Source organism: Mus caroli, chromosome 13 (genome assembly GCF_900094665.2).
Source record: "Mus caroli chromosome 13, CAROLI_EIJ_v1.1, whole genome shotgun sequence".
Taxonomy (NCBI): domain Eukaryota; kingdom Metazoa; phylum Chordata; class Mammalia; order Rodentia; family Muridae; genus Mus; species Mus caroli.
The window spans coordinates 16,151,401-16,179,077 of NC_034582.1; the positions used below are offsets into that span (position 1 = coordinate 16,151,401).

At 41.6% G+C, this 27,677-nt stretch overlaps 1 protein-coding gene across 2 annotated transcripts in view; it reads left to right on the top strand.

The window, feature by feature from the left end:
* Window positions 1-27,677, top strand: part of Aoah (acyloxyacyl hydrolase) — a 202,897-nt gene that overhangs the window by 93,308 nt on the left and 81,912 nt on the right. For both annotated transcript variants that reach the window (XM_021180609.2, XM_029468428.1), the window contains exons 7-11: window positions 1,418-1,478; window positions 2,446-2,516; window positions 3,226-3,274; window positions 6,515-6,563; window positions 8,626-8,720. In XM_021180609.2, the coding sequence (XP_021036268.1) occupies window positions 1,418-1,478; window positions 2,446-2,516; window positions 3,226-3,274; window positions 6,515-6,563; window positions 8,626-8,720 (325 nt within the window). The remainder of the gene's footprint in view (window positions 1-1,417; window positions 1,479-2,445; window positions 2,517-3,225; window positions 3,275-6,514; window positions 6,564-8,625; window positions 8,721-27,677) is intronic.

The window sequence follows — 27,677 nt, forward strand, 5'->3', positions numbered from 1 at the left end:
TCCAGGTCCATCCATTTGCCTAGGAATTTCATAAATTCATTCTTTTTAATAGCTGAGTAGTACTCCATTGTGTAAATGTACCACATTTTCTGTATGAGGCAGGAACTATTATTGATCCCTTTCAGACAGGTAAAGTTACTCTCCAGTGGCCATGGATCTGGCATAGGATAAACCTGACAGCTGAATTCAACCTCTGCTCTCATTAGCTCTCAAAACTCCCAACCCTCTTCTTAGAGTGAATAGATTATAGCTACTGACTGCACTTGCTTTGAGCTCCATTCATTTGCCTCAAAGCTCTCAAATCTGTTTAGATGTCCTTTATTCAGAAAACCATTATAAAATCCCAGACAGTTCTCTGTTACTAAGGCTAAATGTTAAGTACCCGGAACAGCTTTATCCCACCTCATGGCTGCATTCTTCTTCTGTCCTCTATGTGATTCTCCTCCAAATGAGAGCAGTGCTGCCACTTTGAAGAAGGAAGCACCTCTCTTATAGCAAGGCACAAGGATGTCCTTCCTATCAAAGCATCCATAGGTTTGATCTGATTTATGTTGGCCATCATAACTGATGTGTTTTTGGCTCCACAATCTCATAAGGAGGAATGTAAGTTACCAGCTAATGCTCATTAAATACTCAAGATTATTAGAGTGAGTGGTTAAAAAGAAAGATTTCCTTAACAGAGTATGCTAAGGGTACAAACACAATTTAGAGATGTCTTGGTGTTCTATTGCTGGGAAGAATAGAAGAATGTTCCATGGCCATAGGAACGCTAATATAAGAAAGCATTTAACTGAGGCTTGCTTACAGGTTCAGAGATTTGATGCACTGTCATATCAAGGAGAGTTCTGGCATGTAGCCAGACATGGTGCTGGAGTCGTTAGAGTTTTACATCTGGATCCACCAGTAGCAGGAAGAGAGAAAGACACTGAGCTTGGCTTGAGCATTTGAAACCCCAAAGTCCACCCCACATGACACGTTTCCTCCAGCAAGTCACTTCCTAATCCTAATCTCTAACAAGTAGGGCTACTCCCTAATGACCCAGCATTCAAATCTCTGAGCCTATGGGGGCTGTTCCTATTCAAGTTGCCACAGGAGTGCCAGTTCACTGAGTAGACTCAACATGCAGTCTCCTAGTTCCTGGGTTCCATAACATCGATATCCCACGTCCCCTACAACTCCAATTCATTTATTTTACCTCTCCAAATGACCCAAGTTAAACAATGGAGAAAAACTGTCCTGTTGAATAAAGAACAGTGATTGGCCAAGTGCAGCTGATGCTCTCATAGGCCCACAGATGCCCGGCTTTATTTTTAGATCAGCTTCTGTCACATAAACAGCCTGCATCCGAAGAGGCTTATTTTCACAAACATCATTTCTATTTTTCTCTGCTCACCAGGTGTTTTGTTTTCCTTTCTAGATCTATAAAGAAGGCCGTGCCATTCAAAGACGTAGATTCAGACAAGCACAGTGTTTTCCCAGTGAGTATTGCTGTGAATGAACAGCTGTTCATTGCATATTGTAATTCATCTACAAACTTCTCTCCTTTAATAAAACAAGACTGAATTTTGTTTATGAACATATATCAGTTCACAATTTTCATATTTTTTTTTTACTTCATAAAGTCACCAGTCATCAAAGTGAACCATACACCCAGTTCTGCTCCCTGATCTTTCCAGCGCAGCTGCAGTTTTCCATGGGACTATCGTTTCCTAAAAGGGTGGTGGACTTATTTTGGAAATTCATAAGCCTGCTTCAGCTTACTCTTTAAGTGTGTGCATGTGTGGTTTTGGTTTAGAGTTGTTACCATGACAGTGAGGTTTCTGGAAAAGCAAACAAACAGGTGCCCTGCCCTGAACTTCCCGAAGGATGAGCAACCTCGAGAAGGAACAACATTATATGATAAAATAGATTTGATTTGATTTATGCTGGCCATCTTGCCTGTTTGTTTGCTGATTGTTTAAAGCTATTCAGAACCGTAGGAATCCAAATGGTTCGCAGTTGGCATAGATTATTTTTAAATCATCCAACAAAAGATTTAGTACTGGCAAAACAGTTCAATTATTTTATATCCTGAGAAGACTGGTGGTTAACATACACTCACACACACAGGCACCTGTCACACACACATACATGTAAGGGCACACATGCATATGCACACAAGTATATGCATATGAATACACTCTAACACCTCCACACAGGCACACACTCAATGTCACCCCTAAACACACATTCATTTAAACATACACTCCCACTTTTTTCTGAGTCTGGTGTCCTATTTTCCCTCACATGGCTTATCTTATATTAAGCATCATTTCCCTACCCATCTTCAATATTTGCATTACAAATTGCAGATGTCAATATCTCTTATACAGCCCTGATTAACCTTCACTATGGGCAGTGTCAAAGCAGGATAATCACCCTCCTGTGTGTGCTCTTCAATTTCAGACGCTGCGGGGCTACCACTGGCGAGGGCGTGACTGTAATGACAGTGACAAGACAGTGTACCCGGGCAGAAGGTAACTCTTACTAGAGTGAGACACAATAGCTTTCCCCAACCTTGAGAACCCCAGTTTCTGCAGAAGGGTCCTGCATTTATTCATGCACACAGCTGTTTGTCCAAATATGTTTAACATAACCCTGATACTTGCAAAGCACACCGGGTAACATTAGGCACTAAACAAGACTAAAGGTCACTTCTTTTATGGCATAGCAGTCTAGTGAGAGAAACAAGTTACACAAAAAGGATTGTAGACATTGACACAACTCCCAAGAGAACTCTACCAGTCAGACCCAGGAGTTGTGTCCTGTTCCCTTAGAGCAAGGTGTGAACTCCATGTACGGTGACACATATCCTGCTTGAGTCCTGAGCTGTGCCGCCATTTGACACTAATTCTGGTATAAAATCTGTAAGCTGATGGGTGCTGCACAGCTCCCAGCAATGTTGGTGGCTTCACCTTGCTAAAGAAAATGGTCTGCAGACTTATTTCTTATGCTTACCACTCCACAACTAAACTGGCCACAGGAACACTAAGCTGGCTTCAAGACTAGGTTTCTAGAAATCAAGAATGCAGAGGCTAAGAGGAGGTTTTTGCATGTCACAGCACATTTAGTGTGCCCTTGAAGAACAGTTATCTTACAGTACCATTTCCTGTGACACCATGCTCATAGAACCTTCACTGAGTATTCTGTATGTGCCAAAACCCAATGCTGATGTTTTCGTCGTAGGCCAGACAACTGGGATATCCATCAGGACTCCAACTGTAATGGCATCTGGGTAAGCAATGATTTGAATCCGAACACCATGTCTTACATTCTGCCCTCCCCAGGGTGTATTTTCTAAAGCCACATCAGGAAGATGAGAGCCTACAAGACCTGTTCTTCCCTGCTTGCATAAGGGATAGAGATTTTCTAACACACAGGAAGAGCATCAGTGGTGGTGTCAAGCTCCCCCAGGCACAGTGCCTTTTAGCCATGCTGTGGTAGCCCCTGTCTAACGTCTTCATTCTGTATGAACAATGTGATGGAAGGGGAGTTGATGGTAACAGTCTTGCAGCACACACACAGGTGAACAATGTGATGGAAGGGGAGTTGATGGTAACAGTCTNGAGTTGATGGTAACAGTCTTGCAGCACACACACAGGTGAACAATGTGATGGAAGGGGAGTTGATGGTAACAGTCTTACAGCACACACACAGGTGAACAATGTGATGGAAGGGGAGTTGATGGTAACAGTCTTGCAGCACACACACAGGTGTTGGAACCATTTTGTCGCACCCATTTGTTTTCTTTCATGAGCCTTGTCAGGGAGCACGGCAATTACCCTGCATGCATCACCCACTCCCCAAAGCTTCTGATCCTGCTGCCCAGTTCTCTACACATAATGGGTTTGTAGCTTTCAAGAAGAGAAACAGGGAGAAAGGAGAAAGCCAGCCCAAGACTTACCTGTGGGCAGCAATGGCTGCAGATTCATATGCTACAGTCGTCTTAAATTTACATGATTTGAGGGTCCTTGTGGGAAAAAAAAAGAAGCCAACTTATAAACACAAATTCAAGTATGAAACCAGATAATTACTTAGAAACATGAAAGAAATCCTTACAAATCATCAGAGTCTTGGAAATTCAGGTCAGTTTCTTTTGAGGTCATTTTTTTCACGAGCCTGAAGTGCTGATATGGGGATACTTACATCCTACCAATGACAGCATGGCCTCTCTGCTTCTCCTAGAACAGTGATTCTCAACATTCTGAGTGTTGAGACCATTTCATACAGTTCCTCCTGCTGTGCTGACCCCTGACCATAAAATTATTTTGTTGCTATATCATCACTGTAATTTTACTACTGCTATATTACTCATAATGTAAATATCTGATACACAGAATAGCTGATATGCCACCTGTAGCATGACTACAGGTTGAGAACCAGTGATCTATAATGTTCTCAGCCAGCCCCAGCACTTTCATATGTAGGAACTATGCAAACAAGGAACATGGAAGATAAGGATTCCTGGCTTTGAAGGAAACTGTTGCTTCATTCTTCTGCTTAGACAAAGAGAAGAAACTTCCCATTAGCATTGTTCTCTCACCAGGACACCAGTGACCTAGGCTTGCCCTAGCAATTTCCTCCAGTGTGCATCAGGGCTTGTGGCTTGTGGCTTCTGGAATATAGACGGCATGGCAGATAACTGTGCCAACGTCCAACATTCTACCCTCAGTCATGCTACCTTTTTATGGGATAGAATATCAGCACTAGAGCTTTACAGTGTAGAGGACCCAAGGTAGCTCTTTTTTGTGATAAACCGGAGCTTTGTTGTCCTACCTCAGAACAAAGGATTAGTATGTGAGAATGCTTTCTTTGTCTCTACATTTTTGTGACATGTAATGCCATCTCCATAAAGAGATGGCGAAGCAAAGACAGGAGGCAAAACCTGAAGCTGATCATTCATAATTAGAAAGAGACGTGATCTTCAGATCTTCATACTTGTCCCTTTTTGCAGAGGAAAAATGTCTCAGGATCCCAAACTCAGGACCAAGTAGACTGTAGCCATCAAGGCCAGCCCCTGATTACACAGTAGCCACTGGCTGTAATGTTGACTGTGGTATGTGTGTGTGCCTGGTATGTGTGTGTTGAGTGTGTGTGTGTGTGTGTGAATGTGTGTGTATATGTATGTTAATGTGTGTGTTGAATGCATATGAGTGTGTGTGCGTGTATGTGAATGTGTGTGTGAATGTGTGTGTATATGTATGTTAATGTGTGTGTTGAATGCATATGAGTGTGTGTGCGTGTATGTGAATGTGTGTGTGAATGTGTGTGAGTATGTGTGAATGTGTGTGTATGAATGTACGTGTATTTTAACATGTGTGCGTGTGTGTGTGAATGTTTATGTGAATGTGTATATGTTAATGTGTGGTGAATGCGTATGAGTGTGTGTGAGTGTGTATGAATGTGTGTGTAAATGTGTGTGAGTGTGTGTGTAAATGTGTATGAGTGTGTGAATATGAGTATGTGAATGTGTATGTGAATGTGAGTGTCTGTGTGTGAGTGTGTGTATGAATGTATGTGCATGAATGTGTGTGAGTGAATGTGAGTGGTATGTGAGTCTGTGTGAATGTGTGTGTGGTGTTTGTGAATATGTGCGTATGAGTGGGGGCATGGCTCTTGTCAGAGTTAAGAGCAGGAGGCACAGGGCAAACAAAGCTGGGTGCTTCCATTTCTTTGTGGACTTCCCAGCACAGCATTTCCTTCTGGACATGGGGCTTTCAAGACCAGGAGCAAGAGCTCAATGCTTTCATCCTAGCCTGGCCACCAAGCACTTTTGTCTTAAAATACTACTACTGCCTCTTCCAAGAGAGAGGTGCTCCACTGACTGTCCCACTTCACTTTGGAGGTTTGATTGTGGTAACTTAGTCCCGTTCAGGACCAACTTGCCCTTCTTGGGTTTCTAAACTCCTGGAGTTGTCAACATTTGAGTTCAACATGTCATCTTATAAGCTGTAGGGCATTTTACAGCCTCCTATGCTGCTGTCCCCAAGATATCAAGAGTATGCCATCGCATTGTGACAACCACAAGCATTTCTACTCGTCATCAATGTCCCCTGGGATAAGTGTGGGGTGAAAGGGTGAAATGATGAAAATTGGTGTTCCTGAGGTATCTGGACACTTTTATCTCCAGCTTAGAGACTGTAGAAACACACCCCTGACTAAGTCCTCAAGACTCAATCAGTCTTCAGTGGTCCAAGAAGAGTCACGCTGACCAGCTCTTCTTCTAAATGGTTGGCCCAGATTGCTCTGAAGCACTGGGTCTCATCTTCTGTTATCTTTCTGTACTATCCCCAATTCCTCTTAAACCCAACTCATTCCATGAAGTATTGCTATGCTGGATTAGGGGCCCAAAAGGCTTGAATGGGTTTCATATATTGATTTGCCTTTGCATGTTAAATTCAGTTGGGAAGGATTTAGTGTATGTGTCTCATACATTTAAAACCACACTGCTAATCTCTTCATCTCTCTTTTAAAGGGTATTGATCCGAAAGATGGAATTCCATATGAGAAGAAATTCTGTGAAGGTATAAACTACAAGACAGTGCCATACTACAGTAGATGCTTCTTTCTGAGTTGAGTCAAATGAAAGAGAAAAAAAATACGTACATGTCCTTATGTAGCAGTGTTTGAGGTCAGCAGTTACTTTAAAGAACCTAATTTATATTAGTTTTTAGAATCAATAGGAAAAAGACAGTACTAGAAGAGGAGGCAGATCTAGAAGATGCAGATGTAATTTGTTTAATCGGCTCTTTCACTTGGGGACTGGAAACCTTAATGACAACATTAGAGAAGACTGCAGGGTGGATGGCAGAGTAATCAAAATCTGGGACTTTTCCAAATAATGACACAGGAAGTAATATTTAATCATTTGCATGTCCTTTTCAACATATGTCAAGGTTAATCACCCTATGATGGGGAGACAGTCTCTAAAGATGAACATCTGAATGACCTAAGAGAGAAGCCAGGCTCCAGCCGGCAGAGAGTTCCAGAAATAACTAAAGCAAAAGCTTCCTGCTCCAAAAGCCCAAATGCCTGGGCATCTGAGCCACCAATCTGAAAAACCAACCCCAGGGAGTAAACAAAAAACTAGGGCATCCCCACCCGATGCCCGTTTTATGCTAGTCAATACTCCCCCTGCCTTGAAGATGCTTTTTTGGTTAAGCACTCATTCAACAGGTATTACCTGGATAACTACTCTAATTTTATCCTAAGGGCTATACTTGATCAAACGTAATTGACAAAGATCAACCTAAAACCTAAATGTTTCTATGCTCTCAGAGGGGCAGAGAAGAAGAGAGGAAATTGAAAGGCCCATTGCATAATTATAAGTAGTACAATTTATAAATTGTAAATAATATAATTACAAATTAGAAATATTTGTTGAGTGACCAAAAAATACTTATAACCAAGCCTGGTGACACAGGACTGTAATCTCAAATACTCAAAAGGATGAGGAAGTTAAGGAGACCCTGTCTCAAAATAAAAAGTAAAAAGATGGCCTCGGGTATAGCATAGTGAGTGGTAGAGCATTTGCTTAGCATGTGCTGGCTCCTCAGTTTAATCCTCAGTACTACAAGAAGAAAAGGAGGAGATAAAGCTGTGAATAAATCTGGAGTTTGGGAAGTGGCTCTGTGCTAAAACACTAGTGTTGTATGTGTGAGGTCCAAGGTTCAGTCTCCAGGACTACAATAAACAGCAACCACAGTAATAACTAAGTCTAGACTTAGATGAAGCACTAAACCTTCTGGGCTAGTGAGCCTAGGAAGGAAGAACCCCGAAACTCCACATCATCCACCTAGGTGTCCTAAACCCTCTTTGTCTCCATTCTTATGGTCCAGGGGCAGCTTCCATAGACTAGGGAGCTCCAACAGATAGGCTGGGCCATCCTCTGCCTCCTTCCAGTGGTTTGGGGATAGAGGAAAAAAGACTTATCTGACTCTGAAGGGGTAATTTGATTTTTCTAGGCCAATAAGTGGTTAGAAGGGTGTACCCACCAGTAAGTGATTTGTGTGGAAGCGTCTCAGAATCTGATTAAGTGATTCTGACATCCAGACATGCAGGCTGCTCAGAGACCTTTCTATCTCCTTCTCTCTATTAATCAGCCAGAATTGTCCATCCAGTGCCTTTTGTGTATGTGAATTTAAAGACTTTAAGAGACCATCACATCTTTAAACTATCAAAATTGCTCCATGAGGTCATTAGCTCTTAAAGAGAATTGCTGTGTTCACTAAGACAGCCATTTCCAGAACCAAAATGTAAGGCGTATTTCTGAACTCAAATCAAGCCTGATTCACGTGTCCATCCATCATTCGCTCTGGCTGTTGTGCAGCAGTTGCTGTTATGCTGAGCCAGAGAGCACACCTGTGTTTGTGGCTGCTTAGCTAGCAGTTCCAACAGCTGACAAATTCCACCCGCCTCCTAAATGCTCCCCTCACACTCTCCAACACATGAAAAGTGGCAATGTATCACTGTTGGGGTGTACTGTGCATTCCATACACACCAGGCTATCTGCACACATAGCTACTCACTCTGGAGGCTGCCCACGGCTTGCATATATAAATAATGTAAATAAATTGTGCTTCCTAGGTTCACAGCCCAGGGGAATCATTTTGCTGGGAGACTCAGCTGGGGCTCATTTTCACATCCCCCCTGAATGGCTGACAGCTTCACAGATGTCTGTGGTAAGTAATTTTGGCAGTTCCCATTCCGGATGTGCTGGCCTTTGCTTTTGTTCTCTGTGTTCTCATTGTGAAGCCAGCTCCAAACAGGTGCAGATTTCCCTTTGCAAAATCACTACTGCTACTATAAAGGTAGTGGGGGTGGGGGTGGGGGAGTATCTCCACTCTCAGTTCCAGGCAAACAAAGGCAAAGGGTTTCTCCTCCTCACCTTCTCAGCCTCAACCCAGCTCCCACCAGAAGAAAGGTAAAGATGGCAGTCAAGCCCAGCTGCTATGCAGAAGGAACACAGTCATGTTTCAGATTTCCCCTGGAAGTCAGGAGCATGAGGAGTCGTTCCAGCTTGGATGCTGTCTATAATCAGGATGAGGCTGGAAAGAGCAGGCTTCTGGGATCCTGATAGCCGTGCTCCATGGCAGAGCATAAGGGACATAGAAACCTCCCACCCTTTCCTGAAGAACAAAAAGGCCCTGGAAGGTTTTTTGCTTTTTGGTTTTGTTTTGTTTTGTTTTGTTTGTAAAAACCATAGTGCAACAGTCATCATAAACGATAGACTCGCAGCTAACACGGAAAGGAGGAAGACACCAGTAAGCACTGACCCTGTCAAACACTGGGCAGTATGGAAGGGGGTTTCATGTGACAGGTGATCAGATCGGGGATACAGGCAACTACACATACGGGCAAGTTCCACACCCACCGAATCAACCAACTATAGATAGAGGCCGCAAGCAGGCTATGTCGACAGCATTTGTAATAGGCATGCAGACTTTTTCTTGTCATTATTCCTTGAAAACTATAGCACATGAACCATTGACACAGCACTCATATTGTATTTGGGATTGTAAGTAATCCAGGGGTATTTAAAAGTGTCAGGGGCTGTTGGTGGTCATATGCAAACACTGTTCTATTTTATATAAGAGGCTTGAGTATCTAAAAATTTGGTAGTCAAAGGTATTCAGAAACCATTCCTCACAAATGCCAAGGGACTACAATATGGGGTGAAATAGAATGACAACTGATTGATTGTTCTTGGCTTACCACTTGGGCACACACCTGCCAGCTTATCAGGAGGACTATTATCTTCCCCAGTTAAACTGTGCAAACACCTAGGACTTATGTGACAAAGGCTAAGACCAAGAGAGCAGGGCAGGGCAGTCTGAATGCCACAACCAAACAAAGGGCACCGTCATCTGAAGCTTCAGCTTCCTAAGGTGGGAGTTGTCATGAGAGAATGTGCCAATACCTGGGCTGGAGCCATCTACACAACTGTCAGGGCCCAGTGCAAAATAAAGGTAGAGATGCTTTTCATATAAATGAAAAATAGAGATGTGCATGGTAGGACATGTCTATTATCTAATCATTTGTGGAAAGCATCAGGAATTAAAGACTTCCTGCTTGCTTTAGGTTCATGTTGAGTTTCCGTGTCTACCTCGGAGAACATACCCAAAGACCCCCAACAAGGTGGTCACAAGTATTCAGTAAGGTAGCACAGTACCTGGAACAGAACCTGCTCATCTCCAACTCTGCTTCCCCCTCCTGAATCTGGTGGACAGCAGCATCTAATGCTCCAGAGGGAGAGCAGACTGCGACCCCGACCTGTACCAGACTTCACTCTTTTCTCTCTGAGCACCTGGACACCCTGAGAGAGGCAGAACTCAGCACCACACCCTATCGGGCCTTTCAATAGTTTGAATTATGTATCTATGGCATCTGATCATCTGGAGTTGAAGAGCTGGCTCTAATAAACAAGAGACCAGCACCACTGAAGTAAAACATTTGCTCCATTGGAACAATTGGTGCTGCCTAGCTGAAGCTGAGAAATTATCTGTGATTAAGAAGAGAACAGCATCATTGAGGATCATAAATCTGAGAGGATTCCCTAAAGGTCGGCATACAGAAGCTACAGTCCATAGGGGACTAGAGCTGCATCCCATGCTGGCAGCCAAACCCAAGTGTGTCTGCTTTAATGATAGGAAGGAGTGATAGAAGTCAACTGAGGCATTGGACTGTGTGGCAGAGTTGGAGTCCATGAGAAGAAACTGGGAGTGATTACTGTTTGAGGTGCAGCCACAGTTACAGTAGAAGGCCCAGGATTGAAAGGGTAGTGGAGAAAAGTTGAGACTTGGCACCATATTGCAGAGTTCACATCCCTAAAAGAAACCCAGAAAAGGCTATTTGTGAATGTGCAGCCAAGTTGCAGCAGAAAATGCCAGTACCATAGCACAACCACCAAGGACAGCCACAATTGGAGAATTGGAAACAGCCTGAGCCTATAAGACAAATTAGGTCTGCTTCAGATGGCCGGCTGGGAAGAACCACCTACACAGGCCCTTCAGAGCCTAGAAGAATCATGAGTGGGTTCCAGATGTTAAGCACTGAACGTTTTATACTGTTGAATTTGGTTTTGCTTTGATTTGATTTTTACTATTTCCTGGTTAGAGAGACTTTAGATAATTAAAAAGATGGAATTTTTTTTAACATTTTAAGATTAGTATGTTTTAAAGGTTAGGATATTTTATATTGTCATATTAATAGGAACATATCATTTTGGGGATAAGTTGAAGAGGAAAGGTTCTAGTTGAAAGAAGATGTTTTCGAGTTGAAATGCGTCAATTGTGCTCATTAGTTTTGAGTCATTTTACTACAACTTAGAGCCATATTGGGAGAAAATGCAACTGAGAAAACACCCCCATTGGATTGTCCTATAGGCAAGTCTATAACACTTTATCTTGATTGATGATTGATGTGGGAGGGCTCAGCTGGCTGTGGTTCTCAACCTGGCTACTCCTGGCTGATGTTCCATAGAAGTGGTTCTCAACCTTCCTAGGGCTGCAATGCAGTTCCTCAGGTTGTGGTGTCCTCCAACCACAAAATCATCTCATTGCTATTTCATAACTGTAATTTTGCTATTTTTATGAATTGTAAAGCTAGCTACCTGACATGAAGGGTATGTGATATGTGACTCCTGAAGGGACCAGGACCCCCAAGTTGAGAAACACTGCCTTAGAGCTATAAGAAACCAAGCTGTGGGAAGCAAGCAGGCAAGCAGCATTCTTCCATGGCATCTGCATCAACTTGTGCCTTCAGGTTCCTGCCCTGTTAGAGTTCCTGCCCTGACTATGCTCAGTGGTGGACCGTGATACAAAAGTGCAAGCTGACGTAAGCTCTTTCCTCCTCACGTTGCTTTTTACCACAGGAATAGAAACTCTAAACTAAGATAGTTGCTAAACTACAAGGTTCTCTTCTTTTCATTTTCTTTGGCAGTGTCCTCTTTAACACGGTGATTTTAATTTGCCATTAAACATTCTAACAAATTTTAAATCTTAAATTACCAGCATGGACATGCTGTTCATCTTTATGTTATGCAATGCTGTTCTTATGTACAATAGAAAAAGCATTGGACTCGTATGAAACTGCCAAAATTGCACAATTATTTGGCAACTCATCATTGGAGGTTGCTTTGAACTGCCCAGAACAGAGAAATACTAGCCAGACTCAGAGAGGCTGGAAGGATGCTCAGATAAGCCCAGATCTGCCAGACCAAGTGCTTCCTTAGACAGAAGGTACCCAGGACAAGTGCAGACTCATCATCCCTGAGACACACAGACCTAAACCTTCTGGAGTTCCCAATATACCTCAGAATTTCAATTCAATCAGGTACCTCCTTTGCTCATAACTTGCTATTCTAGGTCTGCAATAGTCAATTGAGTCTAACAGTCTTCAAATCTCTGCCCTGAGACAGGGCAAGTACTAGGTCAGGAGATGGAAATCACCTTCTTTGCCCACTGCTAGCAAGAAAACAACTGTTTCCATTCCAGACCCAAACTCTTACTTTTCTTGTGCCTAGTTTCCCACAGGGCCAGGGGGCACCATCAGAAGACAGACCTTTCCCCATTATACTACACAGCCACTATTCCATTGGAGAATACAGCATCTGCAGAGGAAGGAGTTGTATTGGGAGAATGAGTGGCCAAATTCCCTTGGAGATGGCAGAAGACAGAATCCTGTATGGGTGTAGCTTCCAGCTACCTCGTTGGCACATGTTTATGTAACACTTGCAATGCAAATAGATGACTCTTAAGCTGAGCATTAAACCAGGTGCCAAGTCTTTCTGAACACAGGGCTCAGAGTTGCTTTTGTAGCCATGAAGTCCTGCATGCATCTGACCCAGAGCCCTGCAAGTGATAATTCATGACTGAAGTGCACTTCTGGGTTGGACTTGGCTCAAGCAGTGCAGTAAGAAATGTGAGGTACACAACAGATCATGGCAAGAACTTCCCTGTCCATTATAGCTAGAGAGGGCATGCATGTTCATGGATGGGGGCAGAGTGGAAGCCCTTGTCATGTAGCCATCTCTGGATGTGATTCTTCTGGCTCCTAGAATGCAAAAACCAATCTCAAGTCATCAAACTTCAGAGTTAAATGTTCTCTCCAAATTAAGTAGATTGACCACTAACCCAAACACTCTCCAAACACCCATCCCCTAATCCTGTTGGAAAACTGAGCAACATGGAAGCACATCTGAACATCTGAATATACAAAATACTTGGGTAGGAAAAAAGGTGATTTGGGGGAACTGGGGTAATGACTTAGTGGAGTAATGGTTAAGAGCACTTGCTGCTCTTGTGGAGGATCTTAATTCAATTCCCAGTACCACGTGATGCCTCACAACCATCCATAAGTCCAGGTTCACAGAGTATGATATGACACTTCCTTTTAACCTCCTCGAGAATCAGGCACACATGTGGTTCACACACATAAACGCAGGTAAAACATTCCTACATGTAAAATATGGGGGGAAATCTAGAAGGAATTTTTATGTATCCATTTGAGAAATGGCTAGAGGAAGAAAAGTGATTTGTAGAAAACAGTAAATTCCAAATCTTGACAATGATTGGTGGGAGATGGTGCTGACAGCAATGCAGGATCAAAGAAAACTGCTCTTACCAGAGGCACAACTGGAGCACCAATACCAACCAGGAAGCTGGAGTGCACCAAAAGCAGGATGTCCAAAAGAGTCATCTGACCTGGGAGTCTCAGAGGAAAATGAAGCATTTGGGATGAAAGGCATGTCAGGTGCTCCTGGGTGTTGAATAAGAAACCCAGAAAGAGAAAAGCCATCAGCAGAGAGAAAGCTGTGACTCACCAAATAATAATAAAATTATGGTCTTTGATCAAAACTCCCACTGAGGTCAAAGTATCAACACAAACTTCTTCCTCATCATGTCCGACTTTTATTTCCAAAGATCAAGCAAAATCTTGCAAATGTTCTTCTGAAAATGAGGGAGGACAAAAAGAAACAGGTAGACAATAGGAACAATTCATTTGGCTTTGGCTTTCATCACAATGCTGAATTTTAAAGCCCAATGAAGTCACTTCCACAGTGCTTTGGGAGGAAAGACTATACATCCAAAATTCTATGCAAGCTATTCTCTCTCAAAGCTGTGCAACATTTTCTGAGGCTTAGAAAACATAGCAGACACACACCATCCCAGGGTGGGCAGCATTCAAGAAGTACCCCAGTGTCTTTATCTTGATACTATAAGAGGAAGCCAAAGGAAATAATCTTAACTACAGTTCTGTAAATTTTTAGTGTTTGCAATAACAAAGAAATGCAAAATTAAAATACAAAGGCTGAGATGACTTAATGCATAAGATGGCTGAACAAATCTGAAGAACGGAGTGAGGATTAACACCAGCCAAGTAAAAGGTCGTGTGTAGTCACACACTTGTAACCCCAGCACCGAAGGACAGAGAGAGGTGCAGGCTGGGAGCTTGCTCTTCAGCAATCAAAGAGATTGAAGCATAATAAAAAGTCTCCCAAGGAACCCCAGCAGATGGATTCACTGTGGAATTCCCCTATACTTTGAAGAAGTGACACAAAGACTCCTCAGTCTGTCTCATAAAATAGGAAGGCAAGACACTTCCAACCCCATCCCATGAAGACAGATCACCCCAATGTCAAGAGCAGTTAAAGAACACAAGAAACAAAACTGTAAACCAATTATCCTCATAAACACAGATACAAAAAGTCCCAATAAAATTCTTGCAAATCAAATTTAAAAACACACTAATATGATTATATACCTTTTCTTCCCAAGCATGCAAGGTTGGTTCAAAACAGGCAAAATAAGAAGTTTAATTCAACCTGTAAATAGACTGAGGGACAGAAACTTGACAACCATCTCAATTGATGAATAAGCAAACAGCCTTCAGTAACTCTTCCTGACAAGAGCCATGAAAAATCTAGGAATAGAACATAACTCAACTTAATAAAACCTATACATGACAAACACACAGCCAACATTATTCTAAATGGGGAAAATATCAAAGCATTTCCTGTAAATCTTGATCAAAACAATAGTGCCTCTTCTCTCTAGTATTCAATATAGTACTCAAAATCTTATCTAGAGGAACAAGACAAGATGAAGAAACCAAAGCGTACAGATTGAAAAGGGAGAAGTTAAATTATCCTTATGTGCTGATGACATGATCCTATTCTTCTGAAGACTCTAAATACTTCACCAGGAAACTCAAATGTGAAAAACATTTCAGCAAAGAAGCAGGATACCAAATCAACATATAAACGTCTATAGCTTTTCTGTATGCCAGTATAGAAAATCTTTTACCAAGAAACATCTATTCACAATAGCTTCAAAATACTAAAAATTTTAGGGATAAATGTAGCCAAGATAGACCTTAACAATGAAAACTTTAGGATGTTGAAGAAAGAAGTTGGAAACATCACTAAAAATATTGAAAGGGCTTCCATTTTTATTGATAGGCAAAATTAATGTTGCAAAAATGGCTGTACTATAAAAAGTATCCTACAGATTCAATGAAATTCCCATTAGAATCCCAGAAAAAAAAATCTTAAAATTTATATGGAACAAATAACATCAATTATTAGCATAAAGAGCCATGCTCTTCATAATACATAATCTCAATTTATATTACACAAACAGCATGCTACTGGCACAAAGGCAGGCATGTAAACCAGTAGAATAGAATAGAAGACCCAGAAATAAATGAACACAGTTACAATGACCTAATTTTTGACCGATCTATCAAATGCATACACTGGAGAAAAGACAGTCTCTCTTTAACAAATAGTGCGGGGGAAACTGGATTTCCATGTATAATACAGTGAAACTAGATCTAGTATCTATCATTTTCCATTAAAAAAATCAATGTAGAGGGCAGTCAAAAGCATTAATATAAGATGTGAAAATTTAAAACTACTAGGGGAAAGCACTTCAAAATTCAGGCATAGACAATGATTCTTTTGAACGGGACTGCAACAGCACAGGATATAAAGTGGGTTTACATGAAATTAAGAGGTTTCTTTACATCGAAGGATATAGTAGAGTGAAGATACAGACACAGAATGGTAAAAAGAAAAATCTTTGTCACCTATACATCAGATGGGAAATTAATATCAAGATATATAAAGAACTACAAAAATGGAACATGCCAAAGGCCAAATCCTGCTATCAACAATGGCTCACTGGAGTGAAGAGACAGTTCTTGGAAGAAGAAATAAAAACAATAATCGATGCTTTTAAAACTCAACATTCTTAGCCATGAGGAAATGTGAATTAAGCTGGCTGAAGATTCCATCTCACTGAAATTTTCTAAGAACTAAATCCTTAAAGATTCCATCTTTCCATCGTCAGAATGACTATTGTCAAGAAAACAGATTCTGGCAAAGATGTGGGGAAATGAAAACTGATGTGACCACCATGAAAATGAGTGTAGACATTCCTCAAGAATCTGAAAATAGAATTGCCATATGATTGAGCTATCTTACATATGTGTTGTGTCCGGCCAGCAGCTCACATGTCTGGGTTCTAGGCTGGAAAAGGCATTTTGGAAACCTGGAAGAGAAGAAGGGCTAGGCGGTGAGAGAAAGATGCAGCTAAGACAGTCATTCTGATCAAAGCTCTATTTTACTATTCTGCACGCAGTTATGAAGCAGGGGAAAGGGGCCCGATTCCCGCCAAATAATCTTGGGGTCCAGTAGCAGGGTGACCACGTGATGGCTTCAGAACAGCAAAGCGGCAAGCTCCAGCAGTGGGTGTGGCAGAACGATTGAGCCGCAAGCTCCACCCCTGAGCAAGCAGGTTTCAGGCTGGGGGAGGTTACACATATGAAGAATGCTAAGTCTCTGTGGTGTGTACCACAGAGGTACCTTCCACATCTGTGTTTAAGGCTGAGTTATTCACAGTGCACAGGAAATTGAGCAGACTGCATACCTATCAACACATGAATGTGTAATTTTTATGTGTGATACATATATGCAATGGAATTTTATATGGCCATAGAGAAAAATGAAATCATGGCATTTGTAGGAAAATGGGTACAACTAGAAGTAATAATGTTGAATGAAAAAAAAGTCAGATTCTGAAAGATAAATACTACATGTTCTATCTCATATGCAGAACTTGAATTTAAACTCTCTTACAAAAATACACATGTATGTTATATAGGTGACATGAAGGTCACAAAGCTATAAGGGGATCATGATAGGGAAGAAAGAGATTTTAAGGGAGCTGTGGCATAGGGTGATGGAAGATGTGATTGTGATAGTTAGAAAGGGGACCAACTAAGGACAGAAGGATATCAACTAGGGGAGGGGACATGGGATAGCACTAGGGAAGGCAATGAGTGAGACCCCTCATAAGGACACATACTATGAAAATGCCACCATGAAACTTGTTCTTTTGCACTCTAACCTTTAAATAGACAAACCAATATGGAAGCTGGCTTAGAGAGGAGACTCCATCAAACTTCCCCAAAGAAGGACTGTCCCACCTATAAATTCTCATAGCTTCTAACATACGAGCAGAGTGAATAAAACTAGCTTGAAGATCACAAGCTGGGGCTTCCATAGCCCATGAGGAAAGAATGATAAATAAGACTTATATCCCACAGGACAAAAGCAATATTTGCACTTGAATTATGAATAATCTTTTCTGCAGAAAAGAGGGAGTCACCAAGAAGACTTTTGCAGGCATGCACTTCACCGAGGCTGGCAGTAGGTCCCACCTAGAAGCCTAACCGTTTTATGTGGGCTGTCATGGTCTTCATCTGCTGTGTGCAAAAACTGATTAAATGACTGCACAGTGGTGATTGTCAGTGTAGATTTGGATTCCCTGCCCCCACCAATAAGTAGCTTTGAGATATGACTGTGGAAGTGGGTTGATGAGCTCTAGCATAGTAGTGTACGCCTTTGATGCTAGCACCCGGAAAGCAGAGGCAGGCAGATCTCTATGCGTTTGAGGCCAGTCTAGTCTACATAGAGTTCCAGGGCCCCTAGTGGTACATAGAGATGTTAGGAGGGCAGCATGCTGAGGTAGAAATAAAGGAGGTATGAAAGTATTCAGTATTTACAAATATCAACATGGTCACAATACTATATGTAGAAAGAGACCAATGTTATTTTTGTGTCTTTTAGTCATCTGTTTTAGGCTGTTGCTATTTCTAGGTTCTGAAAAAGGTCTTCAGGTTAACATTCCTCTACAGGGTCAGCCCAGCTACTAGCATCATGGACCACTCATTTGTATAGTATATCACATGATAAGAGTGAAGCAGGACAAGAACAAAAGAGGTATCTCGCTTATTACGTTGATATTGAAAATAAACTTTTATCACACAGTTATTACAATAGCCACCAACCATTCCAAATGACAGTGACTTAAAACAACAGTGATTTGTTCTCAAATAACCGTGAGTCACCTGAGGTTACCTATTGTAGGCCACGCTGTGTTGGTTTTAGATCCAGGCTCCATATTACACCCTAGCCAGCTTTATATGTTGCTCGTCTTTCATAGATAGACAACGTGTCCTGATCATACCCTTCTCAAAATGATGGCCCCTGTACAAACACACTTACTGCACCATATCCTCCACTGAACCAGCTTAGAGTCACATGATGATAGTACCCCTCAAAGGAGAAAGAGGTATACCTGCCTAAAGTAGGAAAGGGAATGGAGTAATGCTTTGCTTTGATGCTTTTATTAATTATAAATGTCAGGCTGGAGAGATGGCTCTATTGTTGAGAGCACAGACTGCTCTTCCAAAGGCCCCTGGTTCTATCCCAGCACACAGGATGCTTCAGAACCATCTGTAACTCCACTTCCAAGGGATTTGAGGCCCTCTTCTGGCCTCTGAGGGCACTAAATACGTGTGATGCATACACATACAGACAGGAAAAACACATTTACACATGAAAAATTAATTAACATCAGTAAGAGCTAATTTTTAAAAAATTATAAATGTCAAGTATGTAGTGAATAAAAAGATAAAATACAGAAATTATTAAGAACTTTTAAAAATGACTTCTTAATTCTACCATCTAGACAAAAGTTTCTTAACATTTGTACTGGCTAGTTTTGAGTCAACTTGATACAACTGGAGTTATCACAGAGAAAGGAGCTTCAGTTGAGGAAATGCCTCCATGAGATCCAACTGTAAAGCATTTTCTCAATTAGTGATCAAGGGGGAAAAGCCCCTTGTGGGTGGAACCATCTCTGGGCTGGTAATCTTGGTTCTATAAGAGAGCAGGCTGAGCAAGCCAGTAAAGAACATCCCTCCATGGCCTCGCATCAGCTCCTGCTCTCTGACCTGCTTGAGTTCCGGTCCTGACATCCTTTGGTGATCAACAGCAGTATGGAAATGTAAGCTGAATAAACCCTTTCCTCCCCAACTTGCTTCTTGGTCATGATGTTTGTGCAGGAATAGAAACCCTGACTATGACAATTTTTAAATATCAAACAGGTTTTCAAATATTTTAAAATATTGTCTCAGAAAAGAGGATATAATAACAACAGGACCAATTTTGTAAAGTCATCTATCACCCCACATCTCAGATTTTTCTTGATATTTCTCCACTCATTTCCACTGCGTCCTCACTATACATTTGCCTGTATGCGTTTAGTCACTGGAAATTTCCAGTTGGTCAGTTAGCACTCGCTGTTGTCTTATCCGTGTTTGTATTTTGCCTGTAGGTGATTTGTTTTGTTAATGCCCACAGTGCCGTTTTCAGTAAACATGTAGCCATGTACCAAACCATCCAGGCATAACTGGATGCTGAGCTGCTTCCTGTCTGCTTCGGGACTATTATGAATTATTCTCCTTTAAATAAATACTTCCTATTTTAAAGAAATTTTATGTACATAATTACATCATTTATGATAGGAGTCAGCTAGGTATGAAAATTATGTCCAGCTGATATGTATGAAATCTGTTGAGCTCAGAGGTCTCAGGTTTCTGTAGTTTGGCTTTTAGTGCTTGTGGCATGTGTTGACTGTATCAACTACATCTCAGGCAGTATCTCTAGAGCCATACTAGGTATGTCCAGCTGCAGAGTACGATCCATGCACTGTTTAAATCAACAGGAGCTATCATAGAGCCTCCTGTGCCCTGAGCCATGTGATTGACAGAAGCCAGATCCCCACTGAGCCTCTGTAGCTCTTGAGAAAGCACACACCAGCAATGACAATTCCTAAGCAGTCGAGTCTGGGAAGCATACCTGCCCCCACACTAAAGGGAAGGCTTCATAGAGGAAGAAACACATCTTTTAAATGGAAGAATGATTTGCATGCAATCACTTGCTCGAAGAACTAGAAGTGTCAGACTCAACAATGGAAAGACTGCATGGACAAAGCTTTGAAGCAGCAAGTTTGATGAAGGTTAGCTGAAAACTCACCAAACATGTGTGAGAAACCAAGATTAGAGCTGTGTGGGAGGGGGATCTCCAAGGGCCCTGGAAGCCCTGGAGAATTGAATTCATAGTTCATCCAGAGCCCTGAAGGGCTCAACGCTGCAAAATTTGCTGGTCATATTTGAACTGCATAAAATTCACTGGATTTAATGGGCACATTAGTTTAGAGGCAAACTTGAAGCAGGGAAACTCAATCTAGGAGGCTGTTAGAGTTGTAGTGCAGTGTCCTAAACTAGAAAGAAGCCAAAGAAACAGACAACTCATATGCCATCTAGAATCAGAGCAGACATGCATCCAGAGGACAATTACTAAAGAGGTCACTGTTTTAATCAGTTTTTGTCACTGTAAAAAAAAAAAATACCCAGAATAATTAACTTGTAAAGGTTTTAGTTCATTTTAGATCTTCCAGTTTAAGATTAATTAGCCCTATTGCATTAGGCCTGTGCTGAGACAGCTCAGAGAGACCATGTTACAGAGCAAAACTGTCTACTTTCTGGCCAGGAAGCAAGTGGTCACAGGTTCTCACAGTCTACCTCAGGGTCACACTATCAGTGACCTAGGGACTTCCTGTTAGTCCCTCTTCTCCAGGAGTCTACAACATTCCAACAACACTAAGGTAACGACCCAGCATTTAACACATAGGACTTTAGGGAACATGCAAACACATGTGTGTGGTGTCTTCAGCAATAAGAGCCACCTCTCAACCCCTGAGAGGCAACCAAAGGCTATATCATTAATAGTCTCTATTGCTATGGGAATCACTTGGACCGCCCTGATCCATCATTTGAATGGAGTGTTCTTGTGCCTGCCCCTGGGGGCTTTTGAGAGCCTATGGTTCTTGTGGAGAGTACTGTCAATCCAAGTGGTATAATTTCCATATGTAGACAGAAAGATGATAATACATAGTTATTACATAATACATAGTTAGATAGATAGATATTCGTTCTTATATTTATTGCATAATTTTAGATAAATATAAAATAATATGGTTCTTTGAGGCTTTACCAAACAACCTTGTGTTACTTGTTTCTTGTTACTCCTCCTTTTAAAACCATATACACACAAACAACAGAACCTGACTCATCCAGTTGTAATTATGTTTGTGCGCGCGCACGTGTGTGTGTGTGTGTGTGTGTGTGTGTGTGTATGTGTGTGTGTGTTTGTAACATTAATAACCAAAGAATGAGAGCTATCATCTTGAAAGTAGGGTAGGAAAGTGGGAAGACACTCAAGGGAAAAAGGGAGGTGATAAACTGATGTAATTCTATTTCAATTAAAAATATATTTAAGATTAATAATGTATTTGAAAATATTTGAAAATGTTAACAATTCTATAGAGTTCCAGGTAAAAGAACATTTAATATTTTAGGATACTATAATCTCTATCGTAACTACTTAGCTTGCTGTTACCATATGAAAGCAGCAACAGACAGTATGTAAGTTAATTAATGTGGCTGTGTTCTGGTAAAATGAATTTCCATCATAGAAAGTGGGCAGGTTTTAGCCCATGGGCAATAATGTGCTGAGCCCTGCCCGACAATAGTTTCATGTGTTCACACATGTTTAAGGCTATGGGAAAGCAGGCTGTTCTGTCCCTTCTGAGATCATTCAGCAGGCCTTGCCTTTGTTTTCCAATAAGACAAAGCATTCTACCCCAATCTCTCCACTGGAAAGTGTCCACTGCACTGTGCTTTCTCCCTGCAACAGGCTCTCCACCCTAACCTGCCACCCTCCAGTTAGGCAGCCCACACCTCAGAGCCCTGTTCACTGTAAGTCAGGTTAGGAGTGTATTCATCTGGAAAGATATTTGTAGCTCAGTGAGGAGAATGGCGAGTCAGCCTCATGGTTCCAGGCCTCATTCCTCTGAGGGCCAGAAGATGCTCCTGCCCCTTCCTCCCTTGATAAACAGCCTTGATGTCTCTCCAGCACATCAGAACCTTAGTGATGAGGTACAAATCAAACTACTTGTCTCAAGAGGAAGACCTCAATTTAGAAAGGTTTCAAAGAAAATCAGAGTAAATCAAGGAACACGGATGGTATTGATTGGATTTTTTTGTTTTTCCTGTCAAAGTTAAAACAATAACAGCTTGGGTTGCTTTATCAGAAAAGAAGGCATGGTTAAAAGATCGTGGAGGCCAACAGTAGGCACCGCCCTCCCGCTTGCTCACCCATCTGCTCAAATGCTGTTTTCAAAATATTAAATGCAGCCTCTCATTGAACTGGCATTACGTGATGGGCTGGGGAAGAAAGTAAAAGAAGAGAAGAGGTTCTGAAAAAAATCAAATTCTCGAATATTTGTTCTGCTTGTGAAACTGCTGCCTGTCCTATTATAACCTCTTAGCATGACCCCTGCTAGGCTGTTGTCTGTAGGGTAAGGAGCACAGACTGAATTTTGTGCTGTGTCAAGGACAAAAATGAATCCTTAATCTGGCAGCAGAAAATTCATATTCATATGAGTTTGAAGTGAGGTCTTTTAAGCCCTGTGTGCTTCGTTCCTGTTTGAGATGCCTCTGTGTGTCAGCTCAGCATCTCTTTATTAGACCACAAACCACTCAGACAGGATCAGGGCTTCTGCAGTCCCTTGCTCCCCACCCCCTTTGCTTCCCATACTCTGGATTTCTTGGGTGCTTAAAAAGCTTCCACCGTGCATAAAGGCATATTTTCATGGTGCCCATAAAATATGGAAATCAGTCTGAGTTAACTTCATGTCCACTCCTGAAATACCTGAGCATTTTCAGTACTTTTAAAAATATATTTTTTTTAAGAAGAGGAAAGACTGCTGTGTGATAAAAACTGAACAAAATTGCATTTCCTGCTTGTCTGACATCTTGCAGGGCAGCAGGTAAAAGATGCTAAGTGGTGAGAAGGAATTCTTCAGTTCTAGTTACCACTCATTTATTCTAGCAGAGAAAGACAACTGTGCTAGCCACAGTGAGGTCCTTTCTGTAGCAGCCATCACAAAATAAGGAATGCTCTTCTGCTCCCTTTCCTATTCTTGAGCATGGGTGACGTGGCTCAGTCCTGGCTTCTGTGCCTTTTTCTCACAGTACTCCGAATGAGCAGGTCAGTTGGTCTTTTCCTTCCAATAGGGTGCAAATCTAATATTTCAGCCCCCAGTGCCTTCTGAGAGGATTAAAATGCCAAGTACCCATGGTTATGAAAAATCTAAGAAATGGAATTATTTTAAGCAACATACATCTGAAAGGAAAGGCATTTATAATTACGCACCCCACATCCCTGTCTCCCAGTCAGTAGGTGCCAATTTCCACCAGGACTCAGTCTGTTCCTGTGCTACCCAGTGAGCACTAGGACCAGAGAACAATTCCTTGTCCTCAGGTTACTCATGTCTACACTTGGCTTCACCCACCTCCAAATTAACCACTATATGGATCCCATTTAATTAGTGCATTTCAGGGAAACCCCCAAGAATCTCAAAACCATTGGGACATAGAAAGAAGAAACTCAGCCATTTAAAAAAAAATAGTAATTTGGTATTTGAAAAAGTACTTGACCTCCTTAGCCATCAGGAAATGCAAGTTAAAACTTCTTTGAGATTTCATCTTGTGTTCTTGCCTTCCAAATCAGAATGGCTGTCATCAAGAAAATGGCAGAGTTAGAGAAAGGACTAAAGGAGCTAAAGAGTTTGCAACCATAGAGGAAGAACAACAATATCAACCAACCATACCCGCCCCCCCCCTTAGCTCCCAGGGACCAAACCACCAATCAAAGAGCACACATGGAGGGACCCATGGCTCCAGCTGCATATGTAGCAGAGGATGGCCTAGTCTGGCTCAATGGGACGAGAGGCCTTTGGTCCTGTGAAGGCTCAATGCCCCAGCGCAGAGAAATTGAGGGTGGGGAGGTAGGAGTGGGTGGGTGGGTGGGTGGAGGAACATCCTCATAGAAGCAGAGGAAGGGAGGATGGGATAGGGGGTTTTCAGGGGAGGAACCAGAAAAGGTGATAACATTTGAAATGTAAATAAAGAAAATAGCCAGAAGAAAAGAAAAGAAAAGAAAAGAAAAGAAAAGAAAAGAAAAGAAAAGAAAAGAAAAGAAAAGAAGAAAAGAAAAAAGAAAGAAGACCATCCACAAGTGTTTTCCAGGATGAGGATAAAGAACCTGATGCACTTTTGGCAGGACAATAAACTGGCACCGGCTCTGTTAAAGCTGATGTGGAGCCTACCACCGCCCCTTTGTAATGCTAGGCTTCATCATAAATTTTACCTCCTAATACACCATCTCTGTTGGTCATTTTTGGCTCATGGAGCAGAAGTCAACTAAACCCTGAGTCCCCTCAGAGTCCTCTCTGGACTGCTTAGCTTTCCTTCTAGCATGTCCTTTTCTATGTTATCACCCACTTTATGTGTATGCTTCTCTAATTGCACTCAACATGCTAGCAGTATGGGGAGGAAACATCTACATGTTATTTTGCTGAGCGGACATGTCTTCTAAATATTTACGTTTGTACTGATGTGTAATGTTCTTAACCTTGGTTAGAGAAGCTTCTCTTTGTAGTAGGGAACAGTCATTACATGGAGTCAAAGTTCTAAGAATAAGTGACTGTTGAACCTCAGCCCTAAACATTATAGCTCTACCTACCCCTGGAAAGCTTAGGAAATATTGTATCAAAGGAGACACAAAGAACATAAAAGCTAGAGGTCAGAGAAGACAGCTGTAGGATGCTGTCTTCTGGATAAGAGATGGCTGTTGTAGCTATGAGCCCACTGCAGCTGTGACTAGCTGCACAAGACCTGGACAAGATCAAACTAATCAAAAATCCCAGTGTGGATAGAGAAGAGATTCACGAGGCTCCATCCCTAGCAGAGGAGCTATTGGCAATTGACAGGTGCTGGAGGAGAAGCAGTCGTTTTTCTTTAGGGGTGTGGCCGTTCATGGGGTTGTAAATATGCCTACAAACAGTAATAATTTGACTTGGTAACTTAAAAAAATGAAAAGACATATATTAGTGGAGAGGTACCTATTGGGGGCAGTCAAGGGAGTGTGGGAGAGTTAGTTTAGTTCGGGTGGATATGGTCAAGATAAATCACACACACACACAAACATATGTGTGTGTGTATATATAAATATATATATATACATACATATATACATATATATATGTGTGTGTGTGTGTGTGTGTGTGTGTACAACTGTCAAATAACAAATACAATATTTTAAAAATAAGTGGCCTGAGCCCTCCCTCATCAATCAATCAGGAAAATGTTTTACAGACTTCCCTATAGGAAATTGGATGTAGGTATTTTGTCAAGTGAGTTTCATCTTCTAGATATGTCTGGGTTTGCATCAAGTCAAAAACCAGAAGCCTGTAAAATAACAGAAGGAAAGAATGATGTGAAAGCATTGTGTATGATCAGTATAGTGGGGAGAGAGAACCCAGGTCAGGTGCATCTGAGCATTTTTACTACCATCTTCAGCCAGGGAATGAAAGAGAAGACTCCATTGTTGACATTTTAATGGGCACCATGATAGACTACCCACAGCTGAAGTTTTAATGGACATTATGATAGATGCTGAGCTACTGTTGCTTTGGTCGGCTTAACTATAGCATGTTTTAAGCTAGCAAATTCGAGGACAATCTGTTGCACAAGATTTGTTGATCTTTGCACATAGTGCAATGCATTTAATCTTGTTTACATCTGACACTGCCCCTGTTTGAACTACTTTCCCTGTTTCCTCTTTGTCTGGCACTCTCTTTCAAGCTTTATAGGACTTGCTGCCTTCGTCTGTTCTAGCCTCTGTAACAAAATATCTTACACTGGGTAATTCATGGATAATTGTCCATAATTATGGAAACTAAGAAGTCACAGGTCAATACACAAGATCTTTAGTGTCTGCTGTGCGTCTGATTCAAAGATGATGCACCAAGAGGAGACAAAACAGAATGTGGCAGATTTCTTTGTAAGGGCACTAACTCCATTCACAACAGTGGTGGTCCAGGGACTCGCTCACTTTCAAAGGCACCAATTCTTAACACTCCTAGCATCAGGTGTGAGTTAACCTATGAAGCCACTATACGTTAGCATTCATAATAGAGACATGCTTTCGAGATTCCTTCCCCATACACATATGTGACACAAGCTTGCTTTCCGAGGACTGCCATTGTGTCCTGGACTTCCCTAATTTTCATTGAATGGTTGTGAAGTAAACTGCATGCATGTACATATTCTCTAAGCATGTCAACCAACCAATAGATGTCATTATTAAATTTGGTTTTATTAGTGATACAGTTGTAACACAGAAGGGTAAAGGAATGTCTTAAAAGATAGGAAATGCTCTTTGATTGCATCCCTTATACAATGAATTCCATAAAGTGGCAATTTTTGTACTTGAAATAGATAGATAGATAGATAGATAGATAGATAGATAGATAGATAGATAGATTTCCTTGTGTGTGTGCGTGTGTGTGTGTGTGTGTGCTCGCGTGCGTGCATGTGCATGTGCGTGGTGTGTGTGCAGTGGAATCTAACTCTACACCATGAGACTTCTTTCAGTTTCATGCATCTGGGAGTATATAAAGCAAACACAAAGTTGAACTTCTTTGTTGATATTTAAACATCAAAATGTTATTCTATTAAACTGTGGTACTTCACTCAGCCTGAGATCACAAGGAAAGGAGTCAGGTGATATATTCTCTTTCTATTCTTCCAGAACTTCATGCCCCATCACCACCTCCACAATGACATGTACATTGTTCAAAGTGCTTCCTGTCCCCAATCAGGGGCCAGAACAGATCCTGAGCACCTGAAGGTGGGGTCTGTTTCGTGCCACATAATGTTTTGTTATTTATCCCCAAAATACTCATTCTGCACTCTTCATATGTTAAATGTGGCCTCCATAGAAGAGAAATGAAGATGAGAAGGAGTGGTTAGGATCTGTGGACTTTATTTCCAAAACTCAGACTGTCAGAGCGTTCAAGGCAACCAGGAAGCCATGTTTCCAACAGCTAGCGTTCCAAGTCAGCTGATTCTGATTTCATAGGATTTTGAAGCATGTGGGGAAAGCAAGAGCTATGCATACACAAAAGAGGGCTAAGACTGAGCAAAGCAAAGATCTCTATCTGCTCCCTTCCTAGTTCCATCCAGCCCCGTTACTTACCAGCTCTGTTGCCTGACCAGTTGTGGATAGCCCTGGGGCTGTTGTATTTTGATGCTAATTCCAATCTCCTAAGGAGGGGCTGCTAACAAGGAATGAATCATTCAATCAGGGGAATGAAAGT